General features: G+C 47.9%; 1 protein-coding gene across 1 annotated transcript in view; it reads right to left on the minus strand.

Moving 5' to 3' along the window:
- Positions 1-7031: 7031 nt before the first annotated feature.
- CEP83 (centrosomal protein 83) overlaps positions 7032-24368 on the minus strand; it is a 101995-nt gene continuing 84658 nt past the window's right edge. Inside the window, exons 14-16 of the mRNA XM_075342442.1 lie at positions 17565-17668; positions 8069-8252; positions 7032-7328 (exon numbers count right to left, since the gene is read on the minus strand). Of these exons, the coding sequence (XP_075198557.1) occupies positions 7137-7328; positions 8069-8252; positions 17565-17668 (480 nt within the window). The 3' untranslated portion in view covers positions 7032-7136. The remainder of the gene's footprint in view (positions 7329-8068; positions 8253-17564; positions 17669-24368) is intronic.

A 24368-nucleotide genomic window follows, 5' to 3' on the forward strand; every position in this document is an offset into this window, starting at 1 on the left:
GTAGATGCAATCTGCCGTGATCGCACATGTGACCGGCGCTATAAAAACGACCTATATGCGATCTCGGCAGATTGCATCTGCGATCTGGCGTGTCACATCGCTAACGAGATCGCTAGCGATGTCACAGCATGTAAAGCACCCTTATGACTTTTCTTACTTCAATGATATTACACAGAGCAGTCTTGTTAAGGCTAGTTTCACACTTGCGTTGGGCGAAATCCGCTGGGTCCGTTGCTGCGTCGTTTTGACGCATCCGTTATTTTTGTGGTGGCAACGGATGCAACGGATCCGTTATTTCACAGGAATCCGTTAGCTGATTCCTATGAACTAACGGACCCGTTGCATCCGTCTAACGGAATGCGTCGGCTCTGTTTTTTGTTCTTCATTGTTTTCATTCTGGGCATGCTCAGTAGAAATTAGCGGAATCCAGCAGCGGATTCCATTGTAAAGCACTTTGCAACGGAATCCACTACCATAGGGATCCATTATAAATTTTAACGGAAGCAACGGAATCTGCTGGTCGGCGTTATTTTGACGCAAGCAAATAACGTTACATTCAGCGTTGCTTCCGCTCGGCGGAAGCAACGGAGCGTCGGCCGTCGGAAGCAACGCAGGTACTTTTGGCACAATCCGTCATCAATGCAAGTCTATGGGAAACAGCGGAATCCGTTAACGGATTCCGCTAATTCCCAAGACAGCGGATTGCGCAAAAAAAAAAAAACGGAAGTGTGAAAGTACCCTAAGAGGTGTCCAGTGAAAAAAGGATGGGTTTGTATAGGACTCTTTGGCTGCCACTATGTCATTTAAAGGGCGTTGTACTCATCTTACACAATCATGGCACAATGGCTGAAAAATCAGATGCGGATCCCTCGTCTTGGACACAAAGATACTGTTCAATGTTTCTGTACAGATGATTTCCCCATTAAATACAACGGAGAAAGTCACACAACAGATTCTATAGTCAAGAAAAAAAATTACCATTGATCTGGACTGATTTGTGGGTATTGGAAAGGCAACACATCTAACCGTTACATAGTAGCTACAATAGTGATTTTTTTTAAGAACCCAGTGTAAAGCAAGTACAACGACTGCACTTTGGCGGCATTCAGAAAAGCGTATTTTTGGTCTATGTGTACAACATACTAAATAATGAAAGGCAATGTGCTACTGCCCAGAAGCGATTGTGCTAGGTTTAATGATATTAATGCTTCTGCAATGCAAGAAATCACATGTTCATATGAACTCTGCCTTAATAGATTGCTTTACACGTTTCCCCTAATAGGATATTGCAAATATGGCGCCCCTGACCTGGTTAGGCACCACAGAGTACTGCACCCATGCTGGGACAGTGCTTATAGGTAATTTCAAAAGGCCAGAATGAGGTATGTACGCACAGACACATAGTGACCAGGTCTCCCACACCATTAGAAGGGACCCTTGGGTAGCCTCTGAAAGAGGTTAGCTTTCAATTCTCAGCAAGGGGTGTAGTGGGGAGGCTGGAAGCTAGATGCAGTGGCAGACAGGAAAGAGGATGAGCAAGCCAGTCTGTGAGCAGAGTGTACAGAAGTTGCTGAAGAAAGCAGATGTACAGCCACGCTAGACAGACCCTGCACGTGTGGTAGCTGTTAGCGGGGGAGTACAGTGACCAGGAAGTCAGTCTGAAAGACACCTGAAGAGAGGCAGTCGAGTACGGGGATTGCTGGTGATTGGACACGCACAGGGAACAGGTCCCTAGAGCCATACATCAATTTACTGATCTGCTAAACCTGCCGGTGAGGGGACTAGAGGTTCCTCACCAAAGATACAGAGCTCGAGCCTCAGCAGCAACAGAGGGACCCATAAGGAGATTGGGCCAGAAGCCATCTTACCTGGTCCACGCTGCCGGCAAATGGGCCAGAAAGGGGAGGCGAGGCAACTTTCCCTGGATGAATCCCACGATACTGCAAGTCAGGGGTTATCCGAAACAAAAGAAGTGCAAGGAAGGCGAGTTAATAGCTACCCTCAGAACGGCCTGCAGGAATTCCTGGTTGTTCCAACTGGTATAATCTCAGCATCGCCCGGGTATCTCACCAACCAACTAAAAGTGAGTGTGAGTAAACAAGTTAAAAGACTTTCTGGACTGCGACTGAGTTACTCCGCGACCTGTGGTTCCACACACATATACTCAAGCCCCTGGGGCCAGCCTCACTCTCGGGAGGCCACACCACCAGACTTCAGACACCATCAGCCCCAGACGCTCGTTAAACTGCTTTGGCGGTCCCCTATCACCCTGACCGCAAAACCGAGAGTGGCGTCACGACTGCCAATGAAAGAGAACCTGACATACCTGTGGCCAGAAGGGTCCCTACAGAGAAGTCCCCGCAGTGCCCCGCAGGCGACCGCTGCAGTGCTGTGGTGGGCGACTCACATATAACAAGTTTCCCCTGGACATTGCAATGCCGACTCCTACAAATATATATAAGGCACTAGTTTCCAAAAGTATCATTATGACAGCCACGGGCTTTTATGGCATTAACGTAACTCTGGTTCCAGCTTACTTTAACTTGGTAGAATATAACAGCCTACAGTAATCTGCCAGACAAAAGCAGCACAAACAGAATCGACTAATGTCAACCAATGGTATTTTCTTTATGGCAAATCCTATCGCAATCAATGGAGCATTAACAGAAGTATTCTTATCTAAAAGTGACAAATGACGTAGAGAAAATTACCTATAAACGTTTCAGAAATTGAATCATGAGTCTTTTAGCAAAAGGTGATATTGAAGAAGTGTATATATGGTACGTGTCACATTGAGAAAGGAATTCCTTTAATTATATTATCACGTTCAGGATATTTTTAAAATGTATTTTGTCAACTATATATTAATCTGTAACTTGTAATCAAACACTCATGTACATTTTATGTAATAAATATGAAATATGCTTATTTTCTTGAAAGAATTGTCCTTATATCGACATGCTTTCTTTTTTTAAATTGCTGATATCTCCGAATTAACCAGTAATGTCTATAATACACACACTATATCAATCATAAATTGGCATAAAACATTCTTCATGCCATTCAATGAGAACCCAAATACTCCTACAAAAAAAGTATACCTCAAATAAAAAGAGTCTTCACTAGTCAAGGGCGGACCCGAACTGTAAAAGTCCAGGTGCGAGTGTTTTCAAAAAGTACCTGTGCACCAACCCTGGGCTCGGAATTCTCAGGGAACTCCAGATACCAATCTAGATCCGGCAACTCTGGTAATTAACTCCTTTACAACCAACAACGTAACTGTACATCCTTGATCGCCTCCCTCCGGTTACTGTGGGCTCCAGCGGCGAGCCCGCGGTAATCCCTGCACATCTCTGCTGATCTGATCAGCAGAGATGTGTGGCTAACAGGTGCGGGTGGATTAGAGATCCACCCGCACCTGTTAACCCCTTAGATCTTGCTGTCAGATACTGACAGAGCGATTTAAATGGCCTTGACGGGAATCGTGCCATTCCCCGCTGCCGTAAGTGGCCCCGTGACGTGATCACGGTGCGCCTTGTTGTTGACATGGTAGCGAGGGGTCAGCTGATGACAGTTGACACTGCCATGACTCACTTCCTGTGAGAGGCGACCGTGCCTTCGCTCACAGGAGATGAGCATTTCTGCTGATCAGAGCGACACTGCTCTGATCAGCAGAAATGCACAGGCGATCAGACTAAAGTCCACCAGGGGAATTAGTAAAATAAATAAACAAAAAACGCTTTAATAATATGAAAAATTAAAAAAAAAAAAAAAACAAATTCAAATAATCCCCACTGAAAAGAAAATAGTTAAAAAGAAAAAAACATTTGATATTGCTGAGTTCCGCAATACTCGATCTATCAAAATATACAATCATGTAATCTGATCGGAACACGGTGTGGTGAAAAAAGAATTCCAAACGTCAAAATTAAATTTTTTTGGTTGCCGCAAATTTTTAAAAAATGCAATAACAGGCTATCAAACGTACCATTAGCACAAAAATGGTATAATTAAAAATGTCAGCTCAAGATGCAAAAAAGAAGCCATCACTGAGCCCCAGATCCCGAAAAATGAAAAAGCTATGGGTCCCGGAGAATGGTGACAAAAGCGCAACTTTTTTTTTTTTTTTTTTTAAACAAACGTCTGAATTTTTTTTAACCCCTTCGATAGAACTAAAAAGTACACATTTGGTATCTATGAACTCATACTGACCTGAGGCATCATATTGACATCAGTTTTACCATATAGTGAACACTGTGAATATAAAGACCCCCAAAACAATTGTGCAATTGCACTTTTTTTGCAATTTCATCGCACTTAGAATTTTTTTCCTATTTTCCAGTACACTACATGGTAAGGGTAGTTTCACATTTGCGTTCTTTTGATGGAAACGGGACCTGTCACAAATGCAGTACAGTTCATTTATTTACAGTGGTAGCACGACAGCATGCTTCATACACAACTCGCATGTGTCCGCATGGTGTCGCGCTGCCACTGTAAATAAATGAACTGTACTGTATTTGTGACGGTTCCCGTTTCCCTCAAAACAATGCAAATGTGAAACTACCCTAAAACTAATGATTTCATTCAAAAGTACAACTCGTCCCACAAAAATGAGCCCACATGGCAATATTTACAGAAAAATACAAAAGTTATTGCTCTTGGAAGATGGTGAGTAAAAAACAAAAATGAAAAAACGGAAAATCGCCCTAGGGTAAAGGGGTTAAAAAAATAAAGGAAAAAGCAGACACATTATACTTACCAGTCTTCCGTGCGCCACTCAGTTTCCATATTTTGATACTCAGCCATGATAAAGCCAACAGCTGGGGGCTGGTTCTTTCATACTGGGAAGACCCATGGGCTCTCTCCAGCCTAAAAATAGCAGCATGCAGCCGCCCAGGATTGTCGCATCCATTTGATGCGACAATCCCGGAACTTTACCTGGCTCATCCCAATTGCCCTGGTGCAGTGGCAAATCGGGGTACTAAGGGGCTAATAACAAACAAACAAAAGACACAGAAAAAAATCCTTTATTTGTAATAAAATACAAAAAAAACCCTACCCTCTTTCTCCCCTTTATTAACCCCCAAAACACCCATGATGATTCCAGCTGTGCTATATATATACACACACATATACACACTGAAGTCACAGTGCGTGGGCACAGTACATGTCCGCATGCTGGGAGCGTCAGGCAGAGACAAAGCCACAAAAATGAGCAGTGGCGTCACGGTTTACTTGCGTTATGGCTGGAAGTTCCCACGGTACCCCAGTTTTGACGGCAGGTGACCTGACCTCAGGTGACCCCATTAAACTTAATGACCTCACCTCTGGTGAGGTCATTGATCTCACAGACCTGCATCTCCTGGCAGAAAATAGTGTTTTTTGCCAAGAGATACAGATTTGATGCTGAAATTTATACACCATATTTTTACACTAAATCTGCATCATCTGGCAAAAAAAAAAAAAATGGCATCAAAACCGCAGTGTTTTAAAGTGATTTTTTTTTTTTGCCAAGGAATGCAGATTTAGTGCAGGAATATCGTGTAAAAAGTTCAGCACCAAATCTGTATCTCTTGACCAAAAACTGCACAAAACTGATTTTAATGCTGTTTCAGTGCGGTTTTCTGCCAGGAAGTGCAAATCTGATGCTAAAATCTTGTCCAGCATTTCAGCACCATATTTGCACCTCCTGGCAAAAAACTGCGGTTTTCTGCCAGGAGATGCAGGTCTGTGAACTTGAGGTTCCACCTATGACCGCAGTAACATCACCTGCAGCTCAGCCACTCCTTGCCTAAAGCCCACAGCGTGCGGTCATGCTCTGTGCCTGGACACTGTTCCTTCAATATGTATGTAGCAGAGCTCGAATCGTAGTGGGACCTCGTGTGGATTACATCGAAACTGGGTGTTTTTTGGGGGGTTAATAAAAGGGGAGAAATAGGGATTTTTTTTTTGTATTTCAAATAAAGGATTTTTATTTTTTTCCACTTACAGATTAGTAATGGGGCGGGGGTCTCATAGATGCCTCCCATTACTAATCTAGGGCTTAGTGGCAGCTGTGAGCTGTCGTTTGCCCTGGTGCGGTGGCATTCGGAGTTTTAAAGGGCTATCGGGATGAGATAAAGTTCCGAGATGGTCGCATCTAATGGATGCAACATTTCTTGGGTGGCTGCAGGCTGTATTTTTAGGCTCAGTGGCCCAATAACCATGGATCTCCCCAGCCTGAGAATACCAAAGCTGTTGGCTTTATCATGGCTGGGTATCAAAATTGGGGGGGTGGGGGGGGAGCAGCAAGCAAATTTTTTAAATTTATTTAATTAAAAAAAAACCCAAAAGCACCGCATGATGTCTCTTTTATTTTGATACAGCCTGTAGCCATATGTTTTATCTGTGCTGGGTATCATAATATGGGGGACCCTACACCAAATTTTATTTATTTTTACACCACAATAGGTGACACACACAACACACCTGTTATTGCAAGCAGTCACATAGGGTGGGGGCGTTGTCTGACTGCAACCAATCACAGTCTCCGGAACTGCCGATGGGTGGGGGGCAGCAGTGCATATGCATGAGAGAGAATGAGCGCCACTGGTGGCCCCGGCACCTCCTCTAATCCTCTTATCCCTTCTACCACCATTTTAAAGCGCTGAATTCTGGTCCCCAGAGACTTCTATGGGGACCGGCATCAAGGCAGATATCTGAGATCAATTCCTGTCAGGAACTGGGTTTGTTTTGTTTTTTTGTTGTTTTTTTTTAAACCCGGGTGGACCTGCTGTTCCAAAGTATCTGCAGGTCCGCCCATCTGTTTCTGAATATATATCTGTACATAGATGTCTTGATCTGATCAAAGGTCCAAATCTAAAGTCATACCGCTGTACCAACTTGAACCACCTAATTCTAAATTAGTTCTCTAAAGTGAAGTGAGAAAAAAATAAATACATTTATCCATAGTTATGAGAATACAACGATATATCAAATACACAGCAACATCTTTGTTTAAAAGTGAAAAACAAATTTAATGATATCACAGTTTCTAAGATGAAGAAATGAAGCCGAATTTCACATTTTCAGCATTTGTAGAAAGTTTACACACCAGCTCTATGGAACAATAAATATATTAAATGTACATTCGTCTATAATCCATGTTGCACCGATTCACTAATCTCTTCTTCTTCCACATTTCTTTGTGGATGATCTGAGCTGTGGTTTTCAGCCTTGCTACGCTCTGCAGGAGGACCAAGTTCTTCTAATTGTCTTTCCTGAGTTATTTCCAGTTCCTCAAGTCTTTTTCGTAACATGGAAAGCTCTTTTTGATGCTGTTCTTCCTACAAAAGTCAGATACTTGTCACTTGCATGCAAAACAATCTCTAACAACATGGTTTTAGTGTACACTACTTGACATACATGCATTACACTGGCACACCATAAGAAAGATATTTGCTTCATTGCAGCAAGAAACAAAAAATATTTGTAATCAACAAACAAACAAAAAATATTTTCTATTGCACAATCCTAAATGTGAAATTTAGTTCTACTAATAACAGCCCTGGTTATGAAAGTGTTAAACCAATGCCAGGTACCTGGCTTTTTCCCCCAATACATCTACTGTAAGGAAACAGTACTTGTTTTTTGATACATCATATTAATAATTTTGTATGTAATTATGCCAGAAATCTGTTCGTTGAGATAAAATAAAAGGCATCATGATTAGAGATGGGAGAATTGATTTTAAAAAGGACATTGGTCCATCGTCCAGGTCAGTAATCTGTAACCACTGGATGGTAGGTTGCAGATCTCCTTACCTCGCAACATTGAAAATGAACTGTGCTGGTGTGACGTCATCATTGCAGAGTCATGAACACATGAGCCCGGCTAATTAAAAAAATGAGCCATGAGATCAGCAGGCCTCCAATCCAGTGGTCACAGATAACTGACCTGGCCAATGGACTAGAGATCCACAAACCAATTCTTCCATCCCTAGTCATGATTATCTGGTGCTTCTAAAATGTATAAATGTATACTGCTATTAAGTCTTAGCCATGAGAACAATTTGATCCCTGGGTACCTGTGCGATTTGAAAAGAGAACACCTCAGGAACCATGGTGGAAGACAGGTAATGACTTGCATTCAAAAACCCAGTCGCTCCCATAGTTGGACCAAGTATTAAAGTGCGAAACTCATTATGTCTACGCTGAAGATCCTTCATTCTTTTTTGAAGACGTACGTGTTCTTCTTGAGGAATGTTCTGCCTAAAACAGCAATGGATATTGAGAAATGCACATATTATATTTGTTACAATACATATTACATGAATCTATAACTATAATCATTTAACAAGGCAGTGAAATTAGAGAAAGGCAGAAGTTCATTAAGTTGGTCCAACACCATCTTAATAAAATCATACAAAATACAACTTTACCACATCTATGATCTTTAGAGCAGAAGCGATATCATCCTTACTGGCCAAGTTTCCCTTAAAGAATAGCCAGACACGGAGCAGAAAGCCGAACAATACGCTTCTAATTGGAATTTTATTACAATCACAAAAGAAGGGAATTTTGTTTACTTACCGTAAATTCCTTTTCTTCTAGCTCCTATTGGGAGACCCAGACAATTGGGGTGTATAGCTTCTGCCTCTGGAGACCACACAAAGTATTACACTTTAAAAGTGTAACCCCTCCCCTCTGCCTATACACCCTCCCGTGGATCACGGGCTCCTCAGTTTTGGTGCAAAAGCAGGAAGGAGACAACTTATAAATTGGTCTAGGGTAAATTCAATCCGAAGGATGTTCGGAGAACTGAAGACCATGAACCAAAAGAACAATTCAACATGAACAACATGTGTACACAAAAGAACAACCAGCCCGAAGGGAACAGGGGCGGGTGCTGGGTCTCCCAATAGGAGCTAGAAGAAAAGGAATTTACGGTAAGTAAACAAAATTCCCTTCTTCTTTGTCGCTCCATTGGGAGACCCAGACAATTGGGACGTCCAAGAGCAGTCCCTGGGTGGGTAAAAGAATACCTCAATAAAAAGAGCCGAAATGGCCCCCTCTTACAGGTGGGCAACCGCCGCCTGAAGGACTCGCCTACCTAGACTGGCGTCTGCCGAAGCATAGGTATGCACTTGATAGTGTTTCGTGAAAGTGTGCAGACTAGACCACGTAGCTGCCTGACACACCTGCTGAGCCGTAGCCCGATGCCGCAATGCCCAGGACGCACCCACGGCTCTGGTAGAATGGGCTTTCAGCCCTGAAGGAAGCGGAAGCCCAGAAGAACGGTAGGCTTCGAGAATCGGTTCGTTGATCCACCGAGCCAAGGTTGACTTGGAAGCCTGCGAACCCTTACGCTGGCCAGCGACAAGGACAAAGAGCGCATCTGAACGACGCAGGGGCGCCGTGCGAGACACGTAGAGCCGGAGTGCTCTCACCAGATCCAACGAGTGCAAATCCTTTTCACATTGGTGAATTGGATTAGGGCAAAATGAAGGCAAGGAGATATCCTGATTGAGATGAAAAGGAGATACCACCTTAGGGAGAAATTCCGGGACCGGACGCAGAACCACCTTATCCTGGTGAAACACCAGGAAGGGGGCTTTGCATGACAGCGCTGCAAGCTCAGACACTCTCCGGAGTGATGTAACTGCCACTAGAAAGGCCACCTTCTGCGAAAGACGTGATAAAGAGACATCCCGCAGCGGCTCGAAAGGTGGTTTCTGAAGAGCCGTTAGCACCCTGTTAAGATCCCAGGGTTCTAGCGGACGCTTGTAAGGTGGGACTATGTGGCAAACTCCCTGCAGGAACGTGCGGACCTGCGGAAGCCTGGCTAGGCGCTTTTGAAAAAATACGGAGAGCGCCGATACTTGGCCCTTGAGAGAGCCGAGTGACAAACCCTTGTCCATTCCGGATTGAAGGAATGAAAGAAAAGTGGGTAAGGCAAACAGCCATTGAGTAAAACCGTTATCAGAGCACCAGGATAAGAAGATTTGCCAAGACCTGTAATAGATCTTGGCGGACGTTGGCTTCCTGGCCTGTCTCATGGTGGCAATAACATCCTGAGATAACCCTGAAGACGCTAGGAGCCAGGACTCAATGGCCACACAGTCAGGTTGAGGGCCACAGAATTCAGATGGAAAAACGGCCTTGTGACAGCAAGTCTGGGCGGTCTGGAAGCGCCCACAGTTGACCCACCGTGAGATGCCACAGATCCGGGTACAGTGACCGCCTCGGCCAGTCTGGAGCGACGAGAATGGCGCGACGGCAGTCGGACCTGATCTTGCGTAACACTCTGGGCAGCATCGCCAGAGGAGGAAACACATAAGGCAGTCGAAACTGCGACCAATCCTGAACTAACGCGTCCGCCGCCAGAGCTCTGTGATCCTGAGACCGTGCCATGAATGCCGGGACTTTGTTGTTGTGCCGTGACGCCATGAGATTGACGTCCGGCGTTCCCCAGCGGCGACAGATCTCTCGAAACACGTCTGGGTGCAGAGACCATTCCCCCGCATCCATGCCCTGACGACTGAGAAAATCTGCTTCCCAGTTTTCTACGCCCGGGATGTGAACTGCGGAGATGGTGGAGGCTGTGGCTTCCACCCACTGCAGAATCCGCCGGACTTCCTGGAAGGCTTGACGACTGCGAGTGCCGCCTTGGTGGTTGATGTATGCGACGGCAGTGGCGTTGTCCGACTGGATACGGATCTGCCTGCCCTCCAGCCACCGATGAAAAGCCAATAGGGCTAGATACACTGCCCTTATCTCCAGAACTTTGATCTGAAGGGAAGACTCTATCGGAGTCCAGGTTCCCTGAGCCCTGTGGTGGAGAAAAACCGCTCCCGACCCTGACAGGCTCGCGTCCGTGGTGACCACAGCCCAGGTTGGGGGTAGGAAGGATTTTCCCTGCGATAGAGAATTGGGAAGGAGCCACCACTGAAGTGACGTCTTGGTTGCAAGGGAAAGAGAGACGTTCCTGTCGAGGGAAGCCGACCTCCTGTCCCATTTGCGGAGAATGTCCCATTGGAGTGGCCGTAGATGGAATTGCGTGAACGGCACTGCCTCCATCGCTGCCACCATTTTCCCCAGGAAGTGCATGAGGCGCCTTAAGGGGTGTGACTGACTCCGAAGAAGTGATTGCACCCCTGCCTGCAGAGAAATCTGTTTGTCCCGCGGTAGCTTGACTACCGCTGACTGTGTATGAAACTCCATCCCGAGGTAAGTCAGTGATTGGGTCGGTGTCAACTTGGATTTCGGGAAGTTGATGATCCACCCGAACTGCTGGAGAGTCGTCAGAGCAACGGTAAGGCTGTGTTGACACGCCACCCGAGAAGGGGCCCTGACTAGGAGATCGTCTAAGTAGGGAATCACCGAGTGGCCCTGAGAGTGTAGGACCGCCACGACGGATGCCATGACTTTGGTGAAAACCCGTGGGGCTGTCGCCAGGCCGAAAGGCAATGCCACGAACTGAAGGTGTTCGTCCCCGATGGCGAAACGCAAGAAGCGTTGATGTTCGGGTGCGATTGGCACGTGGAGATAAGTATCCTTGATGTCGATCGATGCTAGGAAGTCTCCTTGTGACATCGAGGCGATCCGAAACCGTCTGGTTTTCACATGTCTGTTGAGCAGCTTGAGGTCCAGAATGGGACAGAATGATCCGTCCTTTTTTGGCATCACGAACAAGTTGGAGTAAAAGCCGCGACCACGTTCCTGAAGGGGGACGGGGGTCACAACTCCTTCTGTCTTCAGAGCGTCCACTGCCTGAAAAAGTGTGTCGGCCTGAGCGGGCGGCGGAGAGGTTCTGAAGAAACGAGCCGCAGGACGAGAGCTGAACTCTATCCTGTAACCGTGAGACAGAATGTCTCTCACCCATCGGTCTTGAACATGTGGCCACCAGGCGTCGCCAAAGCGGGAGAGCCTGCCACCGACCGAGGATGTGGCTAGGGGATGCCGAGAGTCATGAGGAGGCCGCCTTGGAGGCAGTGCCTCCTGCGGCCTTTTGGGGGCGTGACTTGGACCGCCACGCATAGGAGTTCCTCTGGCCTTTCTCCGGCCTGCTGGACGAAGAGGATTGGGGCTTGGCGGAGGGACGAAAGGACCGAAACCTCGATTGTATTTTTCGTTGCTGAGGTCTCTTAGGTTTGGACTGGGGTAAGGAGGAGTCCTTTCCCTTGGATTCCTTAATAATCTCATCCAATCGTTCGCCAAACAAGCGTTCGCCAGAAAACGGCAAACCGGTTAAGAACCTCTTGGAGGCCGAGTCTGCCTTCCATTCACGCAGCCACATGGCCCTGCGGACTGCCACAGAGTTAGCGGATGCCACAGCTGTACGGCTAGCAGAGTCTAGGACTGCGTTCATGGCGTAGGAAGAAAAAGCTGACGCTTGAGAAGTCAAAGACGCAACTTGCGGAGCAGAATTACGTGTGACAGCATTAATCTCAGCCAGACAAGCTGAGATAGCTTGGAGTGCCCACACGGCTGCAAAGGCCGGGGCAAAAGACGCGCCCGTGGCCTCATAGATGGACTTCACCAGGAGCTCTATCTGCCTGTCAGTGGCATCCTTTAGCGATGAGCCATCTGCAACCGATACCACAGATCTAGCCGCCAATCTAGAGACTGGAGGATCCACCTTGGGACATTGAGCCCAACCCTTAACGACTTCAGAGGGGAAGGGGTAACGCGTGTCAGTGAGGCGCTTAGTAAAGCGCTTGTCCGGAACCGCTCTGGGCTTCTGGACAGCGTCTCTGAAGTTAGAGTGATCGAAAAACGCACTACGTGTACGTTTGGGGAACCGAAACTGGTGTTTCTCCTGCTGAGACGCCGACTCCTCTATAGGAGGAGGCGGGGGAGAGAGATCCAACACCTGGTTGATGGACGAGATAAGATCATTCACTAAGGCGTCCCCTTCAGGTGTATCAAGGTTAAGGGCGACGTCAGGGTCAGAGCCCTGAGCTGCGACGTCCGCCTCGTCCTCCAGAGAGTCCTCAAGCTGGGAACCCAGGCAGCGTGAAGAAGTCGGGGAAGATTCCCAGCGAGCCCGCTTAGCCGGTCTAGGACTGTGGTCCGGGCCGGAGTCCTCCACGTGGGACCTAGGGCCCAACCTGGAAGCGCGCTGCGGCGCGGACCGAGAGGGGCCTGGAGGCGACGATCCAACAGGGGCCGGGGCCTGTGTAAGGACCGGTCTGGACTGCAAAGCTTCTAGCAGCTTGGCAGACCATTTGTCCATAGACTGAGCCATGGAGTGTGAAAGTGACTCAGAGAGTTTCTCAGCAAAAGAGGCGAACTCTGTCCCTGCCGCCTGGACAGGGGGAGCAGGGGGGTCTACATGAGCCGAGGGGCCCACTAGTGACCGAGGCTCCGGCTGAGCAAGCGAAACAGGGGTCGAGCATTGCTCACAGTGAGGGTAGGTGGAACCCGCAGGTAACATAGCCCCACAAGAGGTGCAGGCCGCAAAAAAACCCTGTGCCTTAGCAGCTTTGCTCCTTGTGGACGACATGCTGTTGTCTCCTAGGAGAATGATCACTGAGGGTATAAGGGCAAAAAAGGGTATACAGCCCGACCGAACAGAAATATATATATAAATATGTATCTATTCCGGCACCCTAGGGAGGACCAGCACCGGGTGACCGGTGTGGCTTACCGACTGCTAACAAGCGGCGTGTGTGTGTCCTCCAGATTCCCTGCCTTAGGTCCCCCGGAGCTGCAGAGCTGTTCCTGAGAATCCTCCACCGGCAGAATGCCCAAAAAATGGCTGCCGGAGCTCTCAGGGGAGGAGTGGAGCCGTGGGCGGCGCCAGGAAAGTGCGGGAATCTGGGGTCCCCACAGTGATCAGTGAGGGGGGAGGAAACATGCAGGATGCTCCAGCCCTCACATCCGACGTCAGGTCGGCAGTCCCGCCCTTACCCCTGACTGGCAGGCCCGGGGGCGGGATTTTTGCGACTAGGCCGCGATGAAGCTGGGGACTAAATTTGAGACCGCGCCCGACAAGCAGGCACGGTCGGCGCGGAAGTCCGCCGGACTTCTCAATTCAGCAGCTGCCGCAGCGTCCGGGAAGAAGGTGCGCTCCCTGCACAGTCCCCAATGGGGACACAGAGTACCTTAGAGTTGCAGGGCCCGGTCCCTGAGGTTGAATAGACTCCGGTCCGGCAGATTCCCACAGGGGCTGCAGAGGGAGCACGGTCCCAGTAAATGGATGACCGCTCAGGATCCCACTTCTCCCAGAGCCGCTAAGGGATGGTGAAGGAGACGGCATGAGGCTCCGGCCTTTGTACCCGCAATGGGTACCTCAACCTTAACAACACCGCCGACGTAGTGGGGTGAGAAGGGAACATGCCGGGGGCCCCGTGGGGGTCCTCTTTTCTTCCAACCGACATAACTAATATGAGAATGCATGAGTGGATGTGTGCCTCCTTCCACACAAAGCATAAAACTGGGGAGCCCGTGATCCACGGGAGGGTGTATAGGCAGAGGGGAGGGGTTACACTTTTAAAGTGTAATACTTTGTGTGGCCTCCGGAGGCAGAAGCTATACACCCCAATTGTCTGGGTCTCCCAATGGAGCGACAAAGAAATAGAGGAATTAAAAACATAAAAAAAAAAAAATCAAAGACGCTGCACTCCAGCTATTTCAATAGCTTTAATTATGTCTATGTTTTTAAATCATCCATTTTTGTGTGCGAGTATAATAAAAAACCCTAATTGGCAGCCAATAGTCCGGCAGTGCTGTTCCATGCCTTGCTGATTAAAAGGGGTTGTCCACGACTTGGCACTCTCTCTCTCGGGATCATGTACCAGTGTGATGTCATGCAAGTTATGCGGCCAATTAGCAGCCGCTTCACTCTCCCTCTTCCCCCCTTTGAAAAAAAAAAAAATTACATCCAGAGGAAGTGAGCGCTGCTGGTCTCGCTCTCTCTGGAAGTACAAGTATATCTCAATAAATTAGGATATCATCAAAAAATTATTTTATTTCAGTAACTCAATACAAAAAGGGAAACACATATATTATATTAAGTCATTACACAGAGTGATCTATTTCAAGTGTTTATTTCTGTTAATGTTGATGATTATGGCTTACAGCCAATGAAAACCCAACAGTCATTATCTCAGAAAATTAGAATAATTACCACAAAACACCTGCAAAGGCTTCCTAAGTTTTTAAAATGGTCCCTTAGTCTGGTTCAATAGGCTACACAATCATGGGGAAGACTGCTGACTTGACAGATGTCCAGAAGGCAGTCACTTACACACGCCACAAGGAGGGTAAGCCGCAAAAGGTCAATGCTAAAGAAGCTGGCTGTTCACAGAGTGCTGTATCCAAGCATATTAATGGAAAGTTCATACTGGAAGTGGGAAGAAGAGACAGGATTCCGGATAATGTGTATCATGCTCTAAAAATCGTAGATTTTATCTGTTTTTCCAAAAGACGGTAATTACACGTCATGTTGTAAAATATATTGCCTGTTCTCAATTCCCCTGTAACGACTGACATTATTACTTGTCATGCTGCACAGGACCTGGATGATGCGTACCAGGCTATATCACCTTACTGGTGCCCAAGATGTTGCCAAGTAGTGGGAAGTTCACAGAGCTCTGGCCCACTTAACATGGAGTAGCAGTATTTGGCATGGGACCATGGTTCTGCGAATGGTTTTGCTTAACACAATGTAATGACTTTTCTTTTTTCTGTATGAGACAGAATGCTGCACTACTTAGAGATACTGAAGGCTATCCCTGTTAAGACTTCTGTCTGTGGCAGCCAGAACGCTCTTTGGGGATCTAAAACAGTCTTCTCACCCATGTACACCACCTATACTTGCCAGTTTCTAAGTCAATTAGGAAATTACCATTAATATAAATGCGATTCAGATTTATACCCATACACTGAATATCATGACTACACTGAACCTAACAGAAAGCAGATGAGGACATGATGTTGTCAGGACTGCTTGCAACTACAGGTAACTGTGTCCTTACCTACATGATAAACATTTATAGTTTTCTTCTGGCATTTTATTTTTTTTAGGGTATTTTGAAAGCATTTTCTTATAAGTGGTCTGCAGCAAGAGGGTACCCTCTAAGGATAAGCATTATATTAATATGGGACTTCCACGCATTGTGAAACATATTCTCTACTTTAACATTGGCTGCATATTGCTACTATTGGGACCTACTTCATTTACTTTAGACTAAACAAAAAAAAAAACAACAAAATCCTTATGAAAATCATTTTTTTTATTAAAGGTGGTGGTCCCAGCAAAACATAACCTACCTTAATTAGACAACCCTAACAAGGGCTGTAATCACCTATGGGTACTAGTGATAGGGTAAACAAATAGCATTACTAGAAATAAGCCACATATTATTGGGCTTTCTGCCCCTTTTAAACTTTCACATTTGGAATTATTGTTGATAACCTACATTTCATAAGTTGCTCATTTCTGATCAATGCAGGACTCTTAGAAAAAAACAAAAAAAAAAAACTAACTGGCAAATCCCAAAATCTTTACTGATTTCACAATCTACAATCTTACTGGCTAATGGCCAAAGCAAGAATCTGACAAGCTAGAGTTCAATCTGTCTGATCTTATTCCTTTTCCCCTAGCATACATAGCTCTAAAGGTGGCTGCCTACCGCTTGTGTCCCTCTCACTACTGATACAACATGCCCACACACAGTACATGTATATGGAGCAGCCAGGGCTGATGGATGGTGGCCACATAATGGTTACCATAAATAAATTGGCACATGACAACATATTTTAGTTTATGGATATAGCAAAGACAAGAAATGTAAAGGGTTGTTCAGCCTTAGGCTACAAGACTGCAGACTTGTGAATCCTCCCATCATGCACACTGTCCACTATAAGGCTATGTGCCCACGCAACAATGTACCCACGGATTTGCCGCGGAAAACCTGCGGATGTATCTGGATTTTCCAGATAAATCCGGAGGTTAGCGCAAGTTCAGACACTCCCCATGTTATCCTATGGGATTTGGGGAGTGGTGTATCAATGCTGCGGTATGTGCGGCTGCGGAAAATGCTGCGGGTTTCCCGCAGCCGCATGTAACTGCATATCAATTATTCATGCGGAAATATCTGTGGATGTCCAGCCTTTCCACTATGGAGATAGAGGGCGGGACGTCCGCAGGTATATCCTCACTTGTTCCGTAGGTTTACCGCAACAAAAATGCTTGAATCCAGCAGCAATGGATAGCTGCGGATTCCAGGCAGCAGCTGTGGTAAACCTGCGGCAAAGTCCACAGGCACGTTGTCCCGTGGGCACATAGCCTTAGAATTCTCCAGTACCAGCGCAGGACGTGTGACCCAAAGTATGTGATTTGCATACATGCGGTCCCATGTAGACTAGATTGGCACGGCATCGCATGGATATAGTCTAATCGGAATGTGGACGGAAGTATGCATATCACATACCTGTGGTCACATGACCGCCCGCTCGTGGTGCCAGAACCGGAGAATCTTCAAAGTGCACAGTGTGCGATGTGAGGATTCACAAGTCTGCACTCAGAGTGATTCCAGACTTCTAGCCTGAGGCCAGACAACCAATTTAACTCACCGATTTAATACAGATTTTTCTGTCTCAAGCTCTTCTTTCTTTGCCTCCAAGAGTTCAATTTTTTCTTTTAATTCTTTGCATTTGTTTTCATGTATATTCTTTCTCTGCGTAAATAAGTGTTGTAAATTAGCAAAGTTTAAATGATTCCAAGCTGCGCAAATTATAAAAAGAAACACAGATTTTTTTTCTTGGTATAATGTGAAAATAACAGAGAATTCTTTTTTATGAGAAATCGTGTGCTACCATAACAGATGGCAGGTTTCTTGCAGAAATTTATTTTACTGTCTTTGACACCTGAATAAAGTTTGTAAAAGAGAGCCCTTATAGCAGAAACAACCCCATTCAGCTAAATGGCATAGAATTTTAGTTGCAAAAATTACTGCAAGAAATCGTCTGTCTCACGTGAACATACCTTTATTTGGCCAGAGTCACACTTGCGAGTGACTTGCTCGAGTCTCGTATTGCGTCACCCGGCACGGCCGCAAACTCTCCGGACAGAATACATGCAGCTGACCCGCTCCTGTCCGGAGAGCAGCAAGCCATGCTGTGTGATGCGCAGCGAGTTACTCACAACTGTGACTCTGGCTTCAGCCTAAGACCTCGCTCATATGAGCATATAAATTGAATAAGTGCAACACAAGAAAATCTTGCATTGTGCTCAGACCAAGCTTATTTAATGAAGCAGAGCAGATCTGCAATTTTTTTCTCATGCTGATTCGGCACGAGAAAACAATTGCAGCATGCTGCAAGTGCCTCTGCAAATTGGATCATGCACATCCAGACAAGTCTATGGGTGCATGTGAAACACTGGACTGCACTGGGATGACATCCAAGTGTCAATCCGATATACTCAGAGACAGACAATGGAGAAATTAATCTCTCCATCTTCTCACCTGTGCTCCGCTACTCACATTTTCAGAGAAGCGGAGCATGGTGAATGACACTCGGATCATGCCAAGTGTTATTAGTATATCGTATCTGATGCTATTCCGCTTGTGTGACCTGGCCTAAAAATGGCAAACACCCCATTAAAACATCTTCTAAGGCTACATGCACACATTGAGTGTTTGGTGAGTTTTTACCTCCGTATTTGTAGCCTAAATCAGGAGTGGAGCAATCAGAGGAAAAAGTACAATAGAAACATGGGCACCACTTCTGCTTTTTTTCATCCACTCCTGATTTTCCTACAAATACAGATTTACAAAACTGACCAAATACTCAAAGTGTGCACATGGCCTACGAATCTATATCTAATGTAATGACTATATCATTTCTTTTCTAAAGTAACCTCTCATAAAATATTGTTTGTATATTCATTGGTGGCATTAGGGGTTTTAAGTAAAGACATACCACACTGATTCTGCACATGCGATTTATGACATAATACTTGATCCTAAACAGCTCGCTAGAACATGTAGGACGTATGGGTGAAAGAAAAAAAGAAAAAGTGTTTTCAGGAAGAAAAAGAAGGGAATTTTGTTTACTTACCGTAAATTCCTTTTCTTCTAGCTCCTATTGGGAGACCCAGACAATTGGGTGTATAGCTTCTGCCTCCGGAGGCCACACAAAGTATTACACTTTAAAAAGTGTAACCCCTCCCCTCTGCCTATACACCCTCCCGTGCATCACGGGCCCATCAGTTTTGGTGCCAAAGCAGGAAGGAGGAAACTTATAAATTGGTCTAAGGTAAATTCAATCCGAAGGATGTTCGGAGAACTGAAACCATGAACCATAAGAACAATTCAACATGAACAACATGTGTACACAAAAGAACAACAGCCCGAAGGGAACAGGGGCGGGTGCTGGGTCTCCCAATAGGAGCTAGAAGAAAAGGAATTTACGGTAAGTAAACAAAATTCCCTTCTTCTTTGTCGCTCCATTGGGAGACCCAGACAATTGGGACGTCCAAAAGCAGTCCCTGGGTGGGTAAAAGAATACCTCGATAAAAAGAGCCGAAAAAACGGCCCCTTCTTAGAGGTGGGCAACCGCCGCCTGAAGGACTCGCCTACCTAGGCTGGCATCAGCCGAAGCATAGGCATGCACCTGATAGTGTTTTGTGAAAGTGTGCAGACTCGACCAGGTAGCCGCCTGACACACCTGCTGAGCCGTAGCTTGGTGCCGCAATGCCCAGGACGCACCTACGGCTCTGGTAGAATGGGCTTTCAGCCCTGAAGGAATCGGAAGCCCAGACGAACGGTAGGCTTCAAGAATCGGTTCCTTGATCCACCGAGCCAAGGTTGACTTGGAAGCCTGCGACCCCTTACGCTGGCCAGCGACAAGGACAAAGAGCGCATCAGAACGGCGCAAGGGCGCCGTGCAAGAAATGTAGAGCCTGAGTGCTCTCACGAGATCTAACAAGTGCAAATCCTTTTCACATCGGTGAACTGGATGAGGGCAAAAAGAAGGTAAGGAGATATCCTGATTGAGATGAAAAGGGGATACCACCTTAGGGAGAAATTCCGGGACCGGACGCAGAACCACCTTATCCTGGTGAAACACCAGGAAGGGGGCTTTGCATGACAGCGCTGCTAGCTCAGACACTCTCCTAAGTGATGTGACTGCCACTAGGAAGGCCACCTTCTGCGAAAGGCGTGATAGAGAGACATCCCGCATCGGCTCGAAAGGTGGCTTCTGGAGAGCCGTGAGCACCCTGTTAAGATCCCAGGGTTCTAGCGGACGCTTGTAAGGTGGGACTATGTGGCAAACCCCCTGCAGGAACGTGCGGACCTGCGGAAGCCTGGCTAGACGCTTTTGAAAAAACACGGAAAGCGCCGATACTTGTCCCTTGAGAGAGCCGAGAGACAAACCCTTGTCCATTCCGGATTGAAGGAAAGAAAGAAAAGTGGGCAAGGCAAACGGCCAGGGAGTAAAACCCTGATTAGAGCACCAGGATAAGAAGATCCTCCAAGTCCTGTGGTAGATCTTGGCGGACGTTGGTTTCCTGGCCTGTCTCATAGTGGCAATGACATCTTGAGATAACCCTGAGGACGCTAGGAGCCAGGACTCAATGGCCACACAGTTAGGTTGAGGGCCGCAGAATTCAGATGGAAAAATGGCCCTTGAGACAGTAAGTCTGGTCGGTCTGGGAGTGCCCATGGTTGGCCCACCGTGAGGTGCCACAGATCCGGGTACCACGACCTCCTCGGCCAGTCTGGTGCGATGAGGATGGCGCGGCGGCAGTCGGACCTGATCTTGCGTAACACTCTGGGCAGCAGTGCCAGAGGAGGAAATACATAAGGCAGTCGAAACTGCGACCAATCCTGAACTAATGCGTCTGCCGCCAGAGCTCTGTGATCTTGAGACCGTGCCATGAATGCCGGGACTTTGTTGTTGTGCCGAGACGCCATTAGGTCGACGTCCGGCGTTCCCCAGCGGCAACAGATCTCTTGAAACACGTCCGGGTGAAGAGACCATTCCCCTGCGTCCATGCCCTGGCGACTGAGAAAGTCTGCTTCCCAGTTTTCTACGCCCAGGATGTGAACTGCGGAGATGGTGGAGGCTGTGGCTTCCGCCCACAGCAGAATCCGCCGAACTTCTTGGAAGGCTTGACGACTGCGTGTGCCGCCCTGGTGGTTGATGTACGCAACCGCCGTGGCGTTGTCTGACTGTATTCGGATCTGCCTGCCCTCCAGCCACCGCTGGAACGCCTTTAGGGCTAGATACACTGCCCTTCTCTCCAGAACATTGATCTGAAGGGAGGACTCTGTCGGAGTCCAGGTTCCCTGAGCCCTGTGGTGGAGGAAGACCGCTCCCCACCCTGACAGACTCGCGTCCGTCGTGACCACAGCCCAGGATGGGGGCAGGAAGGATTTTCCTTTCGACAAAGAAGTGGGAAGAAGCCACCACTGAAGAGAGGTTTTGGCTGCCCGTGAAAGGGAGACGTTCCTGTCTAGGGACGTCGACCTCCTGTCCCATTTGCGGAGAATGTCCCATTGAAGTGGACGCAGATGAAACTGCGCAAAGGGAACTGCCTCCATTGCTGCCACCATCTTCCCTAGGAAGTGCATGAGGCGCCTCAAGGGGTGTGACTGGGCTTGAAGGAGAGAGTGCACCCCTGTCTGTAGTGAACGCTGTTTGTCCAGCGGTAGCTTCACCATCGCTGAGAGAGTATGAAACTCCATGCCGAGGTATGTCAGCCATTGGGTCGGTGTCACTTTGACTTTGGGAAATTGATGATCCACCCGAACCTCTGGAGAGTCTCCAGAGCAATGGTCAGGCTGTGTTGGCATGCCACCCGGGAGGGTGCCTTGACTAGAAGATCGTCTAAGTAAGGGATCACCGAGTGGCCCTGAGAGTGTAGGACCGCCACTACTGCTGCCATGACCTTGGTGAAGACCCGTGGGGCTGTCGCCAGGCCGAAAGGCAGTGCTACGAACTGAAGGTGTTCGTCTTTGATGGCGAAACGCAGGAAGCGTTGATGCTCTGGTGCAATCGGCACATGGAGATAAGCATCCCTGATGTCGATTGATGCTAGGAAGTCTCCTTGGGACATCGAGGCGATGACAGAGCGGAGAGATTCCATCCGGAACCGTCTGGTTCTCCCGTGTCTGTTGAGCAGTTTGAGGTCCAGAACGGGACGGAATGATCCGTCCTTTTTTGGCACCACGAACAAGTTGGAGTAGAAGCCGTGACCATGTTCCTGAGGGGGAACGGGAATCACCACTCCTTCTGCCTTCAGAGTGTTCACCGCCTGAAAAAGTGCATCGGCTCGCTCGGGGGGCGGAGATGTTCTGAAGAAACGAGTCGGAGGACGAGAACTGAGCTCTATCCTGTAACCGTGAGACAGAATGTCTCTCACCCATCGGTCTTGGACATGTGGCCACCAGGCGTCGCAAAACCGGGAGAGCCTGCCACCGACCGAGGATGCGGTTTGGGGAGGCCGAAAGTCATGAGGAGGCCGTCTTGGGGGCGGTTCCTCCGGCGGTCTTTTTAGGACGTGACGTAAAGCCCTGTCACACACAGAGATAACTCTGCAGCAGATCTGTGGTTGCAGTGAAATTGTGGACAATCAGTGCCAGGTTTGTGGCTGTGTACAAATGGAACAATATGTCCATGATTTCACTGCAACCACAGATGTGCCAAAGATTTATCTCTGTGTGTGACGGGGCCTTTAGACCGCCATGCAGAAGAGTTCCTCTGGCCCTTCTGTGACCTGTTGGACGTGGAGGAATGGGACCTGTCTGAGGGCCGAAAGGACCGAAACCTCGGCTGAATCTTTCGCTGCTGAGGCCTGTTTGGTTTGGACTGGGGTAAGGACGAGTCCTTTCCCTTGGATTGTTTAATAATTTCGTCCAATTGCTCGCCAAACAAACGGTCGCCAGAAAATGGCAAACCGGTTAAGAACTTCTTGGAAGCAGAGTCTGCCTTCCAATCGCGTAGCCACATGGCCCTGCGGACTGCCACCGAATTGGCGGATGCTACCGCTGTACGGCTCGCAGAGTCCAGGACGGCGTTCATGGCGTAGGACGAAAAAGCCGACGCCTGAGAAGTCAAAGACACAACCTGCGGAGTAGAGGTACGTGTGACCGCATTAATCTCAGACAGACAAGCTGAGATAGCTTGGAGTGCCCACACGGCTGCGAATGCCGGAGCAAAAGACGTGCCTATGGCTTCATAGATGGATTTCATCAGGAGCTCTATTTGCCTGTCAGTGGCATCCTTGAGCGATGAGCCGTCTGCCACTGATACTACGGATCTAGCCGCCAGTCTAGAGACTGGAGGATCCACTTTGGGACACTGAGCCCAACCCTTAACTACTTCAGGGGGGAAGGGGTAACGTGTGTCATTAAGGCGCTTAGTAAAGCGCTTGTCCGGAAATGCTCGGTGCTTCTGGACAGCATCTCTGAAGTTAGAGTGATCGAAAAACGCACTCCGTGTACGTTTGGGAAACCTAAACTGGTGTTTCTCCTACTGTGAAGCCGACTCCTCTATAGGTGGAGCTGGAGGAGAAAGTTCTAGCACCTGGTTGATGGACGCTATAAGGTCATTTACTATGGCGTCCCCTTCAGGTGTATCAAGATTGAGAGCAACGTCAGGGTCAGAGCCCTGAGCTGCGACCTCCGCTTCATCCTCCAGAGAGTCCTCATGCTGAGACCCTGAGCAGCGTGATGAAGTCGAGGAAGGTCCCCAGCGAGCCCGCTTAGCCGGTCTGGGACTGTGGTCCGAGTCGGAGTCCTCACCGTGGGACCTAGGTGTCACCTCAGGAGCACTTTGCTGCGCCGACCGAGGGGGGCCTGGGGGCAATGAACGCACAGTGCCCTGGGCCTGTGTTACCGGTCTGGACTGCAAGGCTTCTAGTATCTTAGCAGACCATCTATCCATAGACTGAGCCATGGATTGTGAAAGCGACTCAGAGAGTTTCTCAGCCAAAACTGCAAACTCTGTCCCTGCCACCTGGACAGTGGGAGCCGGTGGTTCTACCTGAGCCGAGGGTCCCACCAGTGCCTGAGGCTCCGGCTGAGTGAGTGCCACAGGGGCCGAGCATTGCACACAATGAGGGTAGGTGGAACCTGCAGGTAACATAGCCGCACAAGAGGTACAGGTTGCAAAATAAGCCTGTGCCTTGGCACCCTTGCTCTTTGCGGACGACATGCTGTTGTCTCCTCTTAGAGTAATCAGTGAGGGTATATAGCCAAGGGCAATAATGCGGCCGAACAGAGAAAATGTATACAATATATATATATATATACACTTCGGCACCCAAGGGGGCCAGCACCTGGTAACTGGTGCGGCTTACCGACCGCCCAAAGCGGTTGTGTGTCCACCAGATTCCCTGCCTGGGCCTCCCAGTTTACAGAGCTCGTT

This window comes from Anomaloglossus baeobatrachus, chromosome 4 (assembly GCF_048569485.1).
Source record: "Anomaloglossus baeobatrachus isolate aAnoBae1 chromosome 4, aAnoBae1.hap1, whole genome shotgun sequence".
NCBI classification, from domain to species: Eukaryota; Metazoa; Chordata; class Amphibia; order Anura; family Aromobatidae; genus Anomaloglossus; species Anomaloglossus baeobatrachus.